The sequence below is a fragment of the Platichthys flesus genome, chromosome 8 (assembly GCF_949316205.1).
Source record: "Platichthys flesus chromosome 8, fPlaFle2.1, whole genome shotgun sequence".
Taxonomy (NCBI): Eukaryota; Metazoa; Chordata; class Actinopteri; order Pleuronectiformes; family Pleuronectidae; genus Platichthys; species Platichthys flesus.
Window position 1 is genome coordinate 2,479,737 of NC_084952.1, and position 14,062 is coordinate 2,493,798.

The following is a 14,062-nucleotide window of genomic DNA, read 5'->3' on the forward strand; positions in this document are numbered from 1 at the left end:
TCCGCAGAGAGTGTCAATCATTATTAATCTGAGAGGAGGGGATCGATCCTGTGAGAGTGTGTGTGTGTTATGATACAGTTATACACACTTTACTGACTTCCACACTGGGTTTATACTGGAAACTAAGATTATATAATAACATATAATGTGTGACATCAAGTTTATACTGTGTATAATCAGGCAATATTAAGTTTACACTGCATATATTCTGTTTAAATCAAGTTTACACTGTGTATATTCTGTTTAAATCAAGTTTACACTGTGTATATTCTGTTTACATTAAGTTTACACTAGGTCGAGTCTGTTTACATTAAGTTTACAGTGCATACATTCTGTTGACATTCTGTTAACTCTGTATATATTCTGTTTACATCAAGGTTACACTGTATAATCTGTATATATTCTGTATACACTGTAAATTTTGTTTACATTCTGTTTACACTTTATGAATTCGTTTTACAGTGTGTTGATACTGTATATATTCTGTTTACACTTTTTATTAACTATACATATTCTGTTTGCATTCTCTGTACACTGTATATATTCTGTTTATATTAAGTTTACATTGTGTATATGCAGTTTCCGCACTGCATTCAAACTGTATATATTATATTACACTGTAAATAGTCTGTTTACACAGCATATATTCAATTTACATTTGCACGCATATATATGTTTAGATTTACATTTTGGTAAATGTATATTTTTGTTTACGTTATAAATATTCTGTTTAGACTGTATATATTAACACTATACATCCTGTTCAAAAGGTATTCTTTTAACTTTGTGTGTATATATATAGAGAGAGAGAGCTTTGTTGAGAAGTAAAACCTTAACACTAAAGCACATACACACAAAGGGTTAAAGAAAGGGAGGAGGGTTTTCAGTCAGAGCTGTTTAAACGAGATGACTTCTCACTCTGTTCATGTGGCCAAGCATAAGGAAGAAAGATCCACAGTGGGATGGAAGTCTTCTATCAAATGATGCACAGTTGTTTTCACATGTTAACATGTCCTGATATCTGGAGAAGCACTTGCTGTGATCGTGTACATGATTGAATTCAGCCATCTTTCATTTCCTCAGGTTTTATGCGGAAAAGAGACATAAATACCATATGCATGTAGAATAACTGTCAATTCAAAGTCCATCAACACTGCCTTAAGCGGGAAATTGGGCCAGTGCACCTGTGAACTAATATTTGATCTGAGTGACATTGATTCATATTTATCGACCCACCGTGAGTCTGGTTCTATTTGAGGTTAAATCTCCACTGTGGCCATGTGCTTGTTTATGGCAAAGACAGGGTTTCTCTTTAACGATGTGAGGTCTTGGCATTACTCTGTGAAGTACCTTGATATAATGAGTGTCATGATTGGGTCCGGTAAAGCTGCTTGAACCTGAACCATGGTCACTGGCTTTAAGGTAAACGATGATTAATGACAACTTCAATAATGTCAAAAATGATCCTGAGGGAACTTCAGCTGATTAGCTTTTTTTTTTAATTCCCCGAATAAAAGCTGCACACAGGAATAAGAGAACATTAATCAATAACAAAATGTTCTTAATAAATAAATGATATTTATAGGAACAATATAGTTTTTAGTTTAAGTGTTGTTTTTTGTTGAGCTTTATTTCTCAATCACTCAAGACAGGTATATTATAGTCGGCCGCTTTTGGTTTATGAAGGTCAACAAATTGCTCCAAAAGCTGTATATTAACACTATACACAGTATATATTGTATAGACCTATATAGACCGTATATAAACTTTGAATACAGTCAAAATGTTCAGCTTAGTGTTTCTGACATGTTCCAACTTAGTTGGAACATGTCCAACTAAGTTCACACTGTTAGTTTAACATAGAGAGCTTGGAACACGTCTGCTAATTTAATGCAAAGAAGTTGGAACAATGAGGATGCAACTGTCACAAGTTGTAGTCATGAATGTTCTCCCCACTTCCGGGTGGTTGTTTTCCGGACGGAGTGGCTCATGTAGTGACTATAGGATCTTCGCTCCAGTGAACTCCCCAGCGCTGTACCTGAATAACGAGACGAGGTCTCACTACCTTCCTCCTCCGCGTCTGACCGGTCACGACCGAACATGAGCCTCGACCCTCCCGCTGCACACACCGGATGTTCACGCTGTGTAGTCAACACACTCACCTGGATTTCCCGGGAGATCGCTTCCACCGCAGAGCGGAGTTAGCTAACTGACGCCGCCCGGTCAACACAACTTCATCCAATGGAGGAGACTGGCGCTGGCACGAATGGCGGTGAAGCCCTCTCTTCTTCCTCCTCTTCCTCCTGTGATGTTCCCAGGGAGCCGAACTTGGAGCTGAAGAAGCTGCTGTTCTTCAAAGTGTACAAGAGGCGCTGGTTCGTGCTGCTGATCCTGTGTCTGCTGAACTGCTCCAACGCCACGGTGAGTCGCGCGTCACGTGACAGCACAGGGCACAACGGTTATGTCAGTTGTGTCAGAGTCAAACACAAAAATACAAACACACATTGGATGAATCCAGATCATTGTTTTTGAATGTTTTATAATTCAATGTTTGTATTAAACTCATGATAAGTGTCTTCTGTAATAGTTGTTTTAGTATGGAAGCCCAGAGGCGCCAAACAAACAAAACAATCAGGACCACTCAATCAGATTATGAGTTAAAGTCCATATGCTAAGTGTCAAGAAGCATTTTAATGTCAATGTCCTTCTTAAAACAAATCAAATTCCACTTAATGAGGGTTTCAGGTATTTTTCAACCAACCAGAGTTTGAGCCTTTTATTGGAGCATTTCGTGGACTGCTGCAGTTTCCACATAAAATTTCATCTGAGCCACTGCTGCAAATGGAGGGAATCCTCTGAGCCAATTACGAGGGCCTAGGTTAAATACCAGAGTTCCCCTTGAAGAACCCGTCATGTCTTTATCCTCAGAAGGATGTAGATGTGGTCTCATTCCACACTTGAGGAAGTGCTCACTCTCGAAGTCGTCCTTCAGCCGACAGCTCGTTGCCTCAGTCCAGCTCCTCCGTCGCTCTCTGACCTTTTGTCTCTGGCGTCTCACAGCAGATGTGGTTGTGAGCACAGCAGGTAGACGACATGTGTTGCCCTCTGGTGCTTTGCTGGAACTTGATATCTATTCCCCCGGGGGATGTTGTCATTGTCAAGCAGAGCAGGTCTGGAGGCAAAGCGTCCAGACCTCCCTCACCTATTTGCAGCTCCCTCAGGACTCGTCCTCTCTGTTGGAGGGGTCGTCTCCCCAGGGCCGGTGTCCCCACTCACTGAAGATGCTCAGCTGTTGGAGGGTCGGTCAGGATGAGCAGCTAGCAGCAGATATTAATCTGTGAGGCATTAATGCCCCCGCTGAGGGTTCAGGGTGTTATCGTGACAGGTTATAAATTATTAGTCTTGTAAATTGATTTTGAGAACCATGCTTTCATTGTTTACCTCATTTGTTTACACCCAGGTTTTCTTGGCTAAGTGTGAGGACCTCTGACACTGGAGAGAGAACGAAGAGCTGCAGATTTGGATTTTTATTGAAATTAAATCAAAAAATCTTCCATGGAAGAAAACATTCATTTATATTAGGGCAATGAATCAAACTCTAATGTGTCCTAAATGAAGTACAGCCCCGGGACATAAAGGAATAACTTGATTCTTGTTGTCAGTCATGGTGCAGACCACCGTGTATTCTGCTCTATAACTTAAAAGTTATTGAAGGCTGAAGTAACTTTTCCTGCTGTTCCACTTTTAACGTGTCCGTGTTCCTATGAAGCTTTGTCCTATTAACACAACATGACACTCAAGTAGTGAATACTTGACACAAGGTGCTATTGTAAAGAAACAATATTGTGTCAGACAACCTGATCTTCCTCAGAGACACTCCTCTCCTCTGCAAACAGCACCGGTCTCTAGAGACTTTCCTCCTCCTGAGGGACAGGACCGGCATTGTGCGTCGGAGTCAGCTGACCAGCTCTCGTCAGCTCAGTTCGGCCTAAACAAGGTTCTCTTCATTGTTCACCACAGGGAGTCGTACTGGTGCTGCCTCTGGGATCCCAGTTTGGGTGACGGGTCAGATTCATTCAGTCAAAGCCCTGCATGCAACTTCTTCTTAGAGTTCCTCTACTGTACGACTGGTGGAGCCCTTGCAGATCATGTGATTGTGTGAGGCAGAAACGCACTAAACTGTGCAGCTCCACAGAAAACAACCTTAGTTCCACTCTGCATGTCTCACATGGCCGGACCCATGAGCAGCGCTGTGTCAGCTCTAACGGTCTCACTGCACTGCTCTCATTATCTTTCTGCAATAGGAGGAAAAGAACCCTGTTGTTCTTTAATCAATCACAATCGACTGTGGTGACGGGGTTCCTCTGGATAAAGCTGGAGGGGGGGGGGGGGGGGGGGGGGACTTGTGTCGGTGGATCCAAGCATCAACCCACCGGGACGTCACCCACTGGTTTGTGAGCTGCTGCTTTGAGGCCTGGAGGTTTTGTCCAGCGCCATAATCATCTTGGTTCTTTGGAAACAAGAAGTAACCATATTGTGAGGAGCAGGGGGTGGAGCCTGACTGACAGCTCGAGGACACTGTACGCCCATTGGACGCCACTCGTTGTCAATCACACACATGTACAACTCCCCAATGCAGACAGTGGTCTATTTGACTCATAATTGGACCATCATTTTATTCAATGAACATAGTGGTGTGTTGAAGACTTATAACTACAAGTTGAGATCATAGAGTCCTTAGGGAAATGTTTACTGACGTCATCAATCAAGTGAGAAGTAGAAGAAGAGTCATTTTCTGGAGTCGCCCTCTGCAGACCATTTGAGAGAATGCATGGGTCAGGAACCTATGCATTCCCTTCGCTCTCGGGAACCAGCGTCTACGTCCATTTTTATAAACAGTCTGTACGTGGAACATTCCCACGGTTCATTAAAACAACAGGATGTTGACTGATCCAGATCAAAACTTTCCATCTCAACTGCTCAGGTTGAAGTTTAGAAATTCCTCTCATTGTTTCCCGGAGCAAAGTGAGTTTTGATTTTGATAACCGGTTGGAGGAAGAAGTCGATGAGGACGGCACGCTTACATCCACAGTGTCCGTCCTACGCTCTCGTCCTCTACACGAGTCTCTGCATGAACACCGCTCACATGCAGCGCCGCCCACCACCAGTCAATTCCCGATCTGTGGGAGACGCTGCTGAGACGCTGCGCTGCTTTGCTTGGAAAAGAAGAAAAGGCTGCGGCGCCACACACACACTGAGAGGGAGGAGTCGATAAAAGAGACAGAACCAACCTCCATAGAAACATCTATTTAGATATTTTCAGTAGAAGAAATACTTCTGTTACCCTCTGTGCCTCAAAGTCTTAGGCCGACCTGCAGAGGCCCATGTTCAGTGCTCTGGACAGAAGACTTACGGTTCTATTCATATTCACATTAACCTAATTATTGTACAACTCATGTTAACATGCTCGGTATTAAAAGGTTAAGGTTTGTAGAGTCTCAGAGTGCATAGTTTCAACAAATGGTGAAAGCTCTTAAAAATCAACTCATTATACTAGAAGCTAAATTTCTTTATTTGTGCTGCTACTTAAACTGTGTCCTGTAAGCCTTCTGACCTCGCTGCCTGTATGATCCCTTTGTCACGCACACATCGCAAAATGGTTTTTTCTCAGCCCTCAATAACAAAAACCAGACTAAAGCCAGCGAACAGGCTGTAGCCCAGTGACTTCAATGGGTGTGAGTACCCTCGTGTTCAGTCTGTTAACCCAGTGAAAGGCCTCGTTCCAGTCCGCCATTGCATGACAGTAGGCCCGCCCCAGTTTCCCCTCCAGCACGAAAACATCTGCTCACAGCGAGATGGGCTGAATGAAGTCTGTTCCTCACATGAGCCGAGCAAGTGTCGGCACTTCCTCTTTCTAAATCTAAATGTCCAGGTCACATGACGACGAGATGATTGAGGAATCTGTCACAGAGACTCAAGATGAAGCCGAACTGATCACAGAGGAAGTTGAGTTGATGTGTTTTGACTGTCGTTAACCTAAACATGAATTCAGAGATTAAATCATAACTTATTTATACTTAACCTTTCAAAACCCATTCACAAAGTGCTCTTTGTGAGATGAATGATAACTTGATGGCAAATAATTAAAAGCAATTTGAAGATCACAGAATATTAATTCAGAAAAATGCTGTAAATGAGAAAAATACATTAAAATATTATAAAAAAATCAAAATAGTCAGTATTGTATTTTATCAAGATCTGTTTTTCCACAGACTGAAATAAAAGACTTTATCAGTTTTTCATAGTTAGTTTTATTCTCATAAATCAGTATCTCGTACTTTTTCCCTCAGTCAACTGATTAGATGTTTGAATAAAATTCTGAATGTGCCTTCACAGATATGGCTGACCTTTGCACCAGTAGCAGACCAGTCTGCCCATTACCTGGGTGTCACCCTGGTGGGTATCAACTGGTTGTCGCTGATCTATATGGTGGTGGCCATACCGCTAAGCCTCTGCACCACGTGGATGCTGGACATACTGGGGCTGCGGATCACGGTACAAACTGCACCCTGAGCTAATCAGCTGTTTCTGTGTGATCCAGCACATCAGAGGTAGATTCTACAGGAAGGAGAGGTTTTCCTCTTCTGTCCTGGAAGCTGTGTTTCTGAGTAGACTGCTTCAGTATGAGCCAGAACAATCTGGAGTTAGCTTGTTGTTACAGTGGCACAAAGATTAAACCAGCCCGCAGGTGATTTTTAACTAAATATGCAAGAAACATAAAGAGATTGTTTAGATTTTCTGAAGATGTTCTTTGTGTTCTGAAAGTCAATTGATGGCAGCTGAGAGCAAACTCTGTTTCCCGAAATTAAAAAAGCAAAGACCCGACTTCCTCCCACTATCCAGGGGTGCTGACCTTCTAGTTTGGTACATGTCCCATTCACCAAGATGCAGAATGCTATGGAGGACCATACATGACTTAAGTATAAGTAAATAAATGTATAAATAAATACAGAAATAAATAAATGAATAAAAAAGGAAATTAATTAATTAATACAGAAATGTCTAAATAAATACGTTAATAACAACAGAAATGTCTAAATAAATGTCTTCAATATATTTGCACATTTATTTATATAAGTTTAAGACATTGATTCATTTAATTCTGCATTTATTTCCACATTTATTTATTTATTTCCACATTTATTTATTTATTTCCACATTTATTTATTTATTTCCACATTTATTTATATATTTCCACATTTATTTTATTTATTTCCACATTTATTCCAACTTTTATTTATTTCCACATGTATTTATTTTTCGATTTCAGTGTCCTTATGCTAATGAGAAAGGCGGGCCTAACCTCAGCGGGTTAAGAGACTGCGGTTAGGCCCGCCTTTCTCATTAGCATACGGACAGTGAAAATGAAAAGGAAATGAAGCAGGGAATAAATAGATGTGCAAATATATTTAAGACATTTATTTAATCTGTATTTATTTATTTATTTATTTATTTATTTATTTATTTATTTATACTTAAGTCATGTATGGTCTAGGGCTGGGGTTTATGACCTATACTGCAGCCAGACACCAGGGGGCGATCAGTCCTGTGGTTTTGACGTGTCACTGCCATCTTCACCTTGCAGATGATCCTGGGCGCCTGGCTGAACATGTTCGGAGCCCTGCTGCGCTTCATCGCTACGGTGGCAGGCAAACAGTCCTCGAGTCTCGTGTTCTCTCTGGTGATGGTGGGTCAGACCCTCGGGGCCATCGCCCAGCCCCTCATCATCTTCACCCCCACCAAGCTGGCCGCCCTCTGGTTCCCCGACCACCAGCGGGCCACAGCCAACATGATCGGCACCATGTGTGAGTGGCGTTATCACTGCAGCTATTCATACACATGCAAGATAAGATAACTTTATCATCTGGTAATATTTGTTAGGGGTGTGTCAGTTTTAGCTTATTGTGATTTTACTCGTCCCCACGTGAGACTTTTCAGCTTTAATGAAGTTTTTCTTAGAATCCAACCACTGAAGCACCAAAGAACGAGACATGACAACATTTAGATTGAGTGTAAAAGATAATCAAGAAAGAGGATTTCTATTATAATCTATAAACAGAGCTGGAGTTATTTGAATATTTGTGTTTTACCGAGTAGGATGAATTAAAAATGGCAAATAATTTAAAACATCTCCTTTTTGGGACCTTTAAATCATGACCTCAACTACACTAGAACTTTAGACCTGAGGCATTTGTCATATTCATCATTATATGGACAAATTAGATTTTTGTCAGAGAGACGAAGTGAGGTGCTGAACAAACACAAAGAAAACACAAAGAAACACAGGTGGAATAAAAGTGAACTTTAACAACAGGAGCAGAATAAGCCCCGGACTCACTTCTCTCTCCCTCCTCAGCCAATCCGCTGGGCATCCTCCTCGCTAACGTCATCTCTCCTCTGCTGGCTCAGACATCTGCTCAAATCCCAATGCTGGTGAGTCCAACCTTGTTGCTGCCGTGAAAGTGCTTCACATAGGAGCTCCTGTGCTTTCGAGGCTATGAAGAGATAATAATCTTGTCCCAGCGATCCGAGGGCAGATATTTCTCTCATGGGACCAAACCTGAGCAGAGAGCAGAGACCATGTTGGATTCTGACCACCTCCGCTGCTAATGAGGATAAATCACCTTGAATTCAACACGCTAACATCGATTTATCATCACGTTGTGTGTGTGTGTGTCTCTCTCGTTGTGTGTGTGTGTGTGTGTCTCTTTCCCCCTTCCAGCTGCTTGTCTACGCAACCCCGGCCTGCTTCATCTGTTTCCTAGCAACAGTGGGGATACGGAGCAGCGCCCCCCCCACGCCACCGTCAGCCAGTGCCGAGTCCTCCGCCTCAGAACCCTATGTGCAGGGCGTCAAACTGGTGAGAACACGACAGCGGCATCATACTGGTGTTCCTGGTTAACACGCTCATTGTGATTTATCACCTGAAGCAACTTTCAGACTCTTCACCGGTCTGACATGTTCCTGTTGCTGTGACCACGTCTGACCCTGACAATCTGCTGCTGTGTTCTTTATGTGAGAAAACCAATGTGCAAAAAAATGTGCAGAATCAATTTTCCAGATCTTTTCATGTCTGACATCAGTAATCAAGTCGTTTTCCAGTGAAGTCACACTTTAGGTAGAGCAGCAAACAGCAGAGCGACGCAGTGAGAGAGCAGCTGGTGAAGGAAGTTTAACATCTGGCGTCTAAAAACTAGGATTTGTTCCCTCGGGGGTTTGTACAGACAAAAACAAAACTGAAAGAGAGCAAATATTTAGCCACTTGGATTCTCCAGGTAGCAAGAGAGTCCAGATAAATAATAGTGTTTCTCAGTAACAGATAGTATATATATATATATATATATATATATATATATATATATATATATATATGTAGTATAATATGCAAATAAGTTAATATTTGTTAACAAGCTCATTATATCAACACAAAACATTTAAATATGTAAATCATAAGTAAACCAAAACATAAAATAGTTTCATCCAATGACAGTAACACTAATAATTCATTAATAAATGTTAGCTGTTAATTATGAATAAATTAATCCATGCAAACGTTTTTTAAATAAAAAAGACATAAATGTGGTGATTTACTGGTTTATTTGATTATTTGTATAACCAATTGATTCAGCATCAAAAGATGAAAACGTTCATACTTAATAAACAATACAAACATGACTTAATACAAACATTTAGTTCAAAAAACTATTTATTTTTCATTATCATTTAAATATTAGATATTACAAACATGCAGCTGTATTTGGTCATGTATTAGTTTGCAGCGTCGATCATATGATGGATGAAATTCTAAAGAGTAGTTTTAGCCATATGTACAGTAGAAGTATATAATATTAAATATTGTGCATTATCCGAAGCAAATTAACCGTCAAATATACGTGAGGTACTTTATTTCATGCTTTTTAATACTCAGAACTAAACCTTAAGGCATTTAGCTTCGTACACTTCATCCGTCAGACGTTTCTATCAAATGAAAACAATAGAAAACAGAATAGTTCCTGTATTAATGCTTTGAGACGAGGATCAGTAGATCAATTAAGTTTTGCACCAGTTTAAAGTTTTAAAATAAAGATGGACGACGCGTCTCCACTTCCTCCCATTAAGCGTTTTTCACGCTCCGTCTGTTTCCTGTGCAGTTGATGAAGAACAGACCCTACCTCGTCCTGCTGGTCTGCTTCGGCTCGGGCATCGGCGTGTTCACCAGCTTCTCCACGCTGCTGGAGCAGATCCTGTGTGTGCAGGGATACACCAACGTGAGCACACCACCCCGTCTCCATGGACATGTCGGATTCGTTCTTAATTAACAATCTGGTCTTTCACTTTATCGATGTTATACCTGAGCAAACTGAGAACCTCTTTCCCCTGCAGGACTTCGCCGGCCTGTGCGGCGCCCTCTTCATCGTGTTCGGCATCGTCGGCGCCGGCGCTCTGGGGCCCTACGTCGACAAGAGCAAGAAGTTCATCGAAGCCACGAAGATCCCCATGAGCCTCACTGCTCTGTGCTTCATCGCCTTCTCAGTGGTGAGAACACGACTCAGGACCAGTTTAAAGAAAATGTCACTAAACAGCCTTTGACCGTTAGTTCATCTCCAAAATGAAAATGTAGTTATCACTTAAAAAATGCCTTTGAAATCGTACCATGACAAAATGTTCCAAAAAACCTTATTAAGATTTAAGGGAAATATTTCCAACACTAAAATGACATCATAAGGACATTCTAAGTGTTTTTATTAATATGCAGTATTTTTCTTCAACCTCGTTGTGGGTGCATTCGCTTTACATCTGGGAGTGTCCCGTACGGGTGGTGCTTCGTGCACCGCTGCCCTCCAAAGCTTTATGATTACATAAAGCTGACATAAAGATAAAGCACCCCCAACACGGGCGGGAGCGTTTCATTTGTCAACACCACACCTGGCCTTCTATGGGTCTTCTGACAGACTTGTTGCACAAAAGAATAAAAGAAGAAGTGAAGCTCGAGCGAAGGGCATCTGGCAAATTGAAAAACAAGCTGAGGACATTTGAGTGTGAGCACAGGGAGGAAACACAACACAGACACTGAGAGAGAAATAGCTGAGGGAGTATTTATTATGCGTCCCTATAGAGTCGGAGTCATTTGGTTCGATTATTTCTTAATTGAAATCAGTATTTCCTGTCCTGTTGTTATTCTGTTCATCTCAGAGTTCTCCCCCCCCCCCTCAGGTGTCTCTGATGCGGGAGCAGAAAGTGGCCTTGGCCGTCGTCTGTTCCCTCTGTGGCTTTTTCGGTTTCTCCATTTACCCGGTAGTGATGGAGCTTTCTGTGGAGTGTTCGTATCCGGTGGGTGAAGCCACGTCGGCCGGTCTCGTCTTCGTGTCGGGGTAAAACTCTGCTTTCTGCTTTCTGAGCAAACACACACACACACACACACACACACACACACACACACACACACACACACGATACAGCATGACGTGGTTTTATTTAAGAGAACTTGAATCATGTGCTGTTGAGGCCAGGAAATAAAAAGTAAAAAGACAAATGGCCTCTCCAGTCCCTCAAAGTAATGGAGAGGAAATACTTGCTATACAGTTGGTGATATTTATTATGGGTTATTTTTGTGTTTTAATATTTACAATAAACTGATCAGTTGCTGGACTCTTGTGTGTGAACCCATGATGACCGTGTCCCTGTGATCTGTCTTCCAGACAGGTTCAGTCTGTTCTCTACATCGTGATCCTCCAGGCGCTGACCAAGAGGATCGCTGCCTCTCCTCTGTCGACCTGCGGGGACGCCGTGTTGAGCTGGAAAGGTGGGCCCCCCCCCCCCCCCCCTCGTCTCTGAGTACATGACATCAAGGTGTTGTCCCGACTTGAAGGAGGCTTCACAGTCGGGAGCTTTCATTAACGTTAATCCGGTTCCTCTCTCGCCCTCAGTGCCGATGCTGGTGATGGCCGGACTGTGCAGTTTTTTCAGCTGCTGCTTCGTCATCCTCTTCAACACGAGATACAGACGCCTGGAGGCGGAGATGGAAGCGACCTACGGCACCAAGCGAACCAGTGACCCCGCCCACAGCGTGGAGACCAGTGACCCCGCCCACAGCGTGGAGACCAGTGGACACGCCAAGAGTGTGGAGACCAGTGACCCCGCCCACAGCATGGAGACCAGTGGACACACCTACAGCGTGGAGACCAGTGGACACGCCCACAGTGTAATGAAGAGTGACCCCGCCCACTGTGTGGAGACCAGTGACCCCGCCCACTGTGTGGAGACCAGTGACCACATCAAGAGTGAGGCGACCAGTGACCCCTCCCAGAGCGTGGAGACCAGTGAAAACAAGATTCTTTAGTAAAATATATGCGACCGAAGATTTTACGTACATTGAGTTTCTATAGCAGGTTTTACTTTAACACCACTGGTACGTACAAGTATCCTCAAAATATAATTCAGAGTCATGTCGACTATTAATCCGAGAAATACCCTCAGCAGGTTGTTTACATCATTCCATTGAGAAATGGAAAATACATTTCTGTGGTTCTGATTGTTCACTTTAACAAAGAACCAGTTATTCATTAAGAGGAAATCTACAGAGTAAAGATAATTATGTTGTCGGAACCAGAACTTATTCTTACTATTGATAATCACATTTCCACGAAGAAGAGAAGCAATTTCATTATATAAAAATAAAACTTGAGATCTCTCTGCATCTGAGCTCATTAGAGACACACATGAACTTTTAGTTAATTATCTTGTCGATAGTTACTCGTACCCAAAAGGTATTTATTTTGTACGCACAAGCTTTTTTTAAATATCACCCGTCTGGACTTTAAACTTCCATAGAAATCTGTAAACTGAAGTAAACATTTAACTTTCCTCTTCCGATCGGGGGACTTAAATGATTCTTGCTTCCCGGGTTTATTTTCAGGTATAACTTACCTTTTGATTAAGGTAATCGAGCGGCACAGTGGCGCAGTGGTTCACACGGTCGTCTCACATGAAGGTTCAGTACCTCGATCTCCTGGTGGGGGTTTCTCCTGGCTTCCTCCCACGGGCTGAACTCATGCAGCTGGGGATCAGACTAACTGGAGACTCGTATAGATGATGGATGGACCTGAGCTTTAACGCTAGTACCACCTTGATGAAGTCATTTTAACAGAAACTTGAAAACCGTCTCTGCAGGTGTCATCACTGTCTCCATCAGTGTTTTGTTGAAAATCCCAGGATCTTTACCTTTTACTCCCCAGAGGCAGCGGGGGCATTAAGCTGCAGTGCATTCTGGTCTATTTCACGCAGCTTCCATTCTCAGGGTCTGACAACAGAAACCTGACTTTTACAGCTGAAGCTTCAGGAACCTTCTTCTCTGCAGCGGCTCGAAAACAACTTGATGTGTTTGTCACATCATCACACACACACGCCTGCGTCTGATTCTTTTATTCTGAAACTGCTCATAAGGTTCAGTTTACTGACACATTCTAAACCTGTTATTTTATTAGTGCCTGTCATCATGTTGTGGAGAGAGAACCCTACTAACAGCATTTAAATACCAATTATTCTAAACAGACGGTTGTGGGTTTTGTGCAATAAAGGAAACTGTCAATGTTCTGTTTGGTAGACGATACTTTCGAGTCCAACTTTAACTCTGAATGTACGAATTACTCATGAGACCAAATCAGCTGATTTCTACTTTATATTCATACTTTTTAAATTGTTAACAGTTTTTTTTAACAGTAATAAGACTTCTAAAGATTGTTTTGTATTTTTCAAAGAGCTTATTTGATTAAGATTTGTTACACTTGATGGACTTAATGAAAACAAGTTCAAACATCTGTAATAAAACATTGTTGTAATGAGAAGCATCTTTTTAACATTCTCTGAAGGTCAAAACTACAATAAAGATTATTAATAATACAATGTTTTGTTAGATTTTGTATTTCAGTGCCTTAAAATGTGAATAAAGTTTCTTTGAGTTAGACCTTTCTGGTGTAAATCTGTCCCTCTGATGTAGAATAAT

The 14,062-nt window shown here is 41.9% G+C and overlaps 1 protein-coding gene across 1 annotated transcript; it reads left to right on the forward strand.

Moving 5' to 3' along the window:
* The first annotated feature begins 2,035 nt into the window (after positions 1 to 2,035).
* On the forward strand, positions 2,036 to 14,023 carry slc49a3 (solute carrier family 49 member 3). The gene is made up of 10 exons (XM_062393592.1): positions 2,036 to 2,421; positions 6,397 to 6,555; positions 7,646 to 7,865; positions 8,417 to 8,493; positions 8,783 to 8,920; positions 10,212 to 10,328; positions 10,444 to 10,596; positions 11,275 to 11,432; positions 11,760 to 11,863; positions 11,988 to 14,023. Exons 1-10 carry the CDS (start codon positions 2,242 to 2,244, stop codon positions 12,398 to 12,400), a joined length of 1,719 nt encoding a protein of 572 aa, XP_062249576.1. The 5' UTR covers positions 2,036 to 2,241; the 3' UTR covers positions 12,401 to 14,023.
* Positions 14,024 to 14,062: the final 39 nt, after the last annotated feature.

Coding starts and splice junctions, on each gene's coding strand:
- slc49a3 (XM_062393592.1), top strand. CDS start 2,242: ATGGAGGAGACTGGCGCTGGCACGAATGGCGGTGAAGCCCTCTCTTCT. Junction 6,556..7,645: donor TACTGGGGCTGCGGATCACG/GTACAAACTGCA, acceptor TTCACCTTGCAG/ATGATCCTGGGCGCCTGGCT. Junction 11,864..11,987: donor CGCCGTGTTGAGCTGGAAAG/GTGGGCCCCCCC, acceptor TCTCGCCCTCAG/TGCCGATGCTGGTGATGGCC.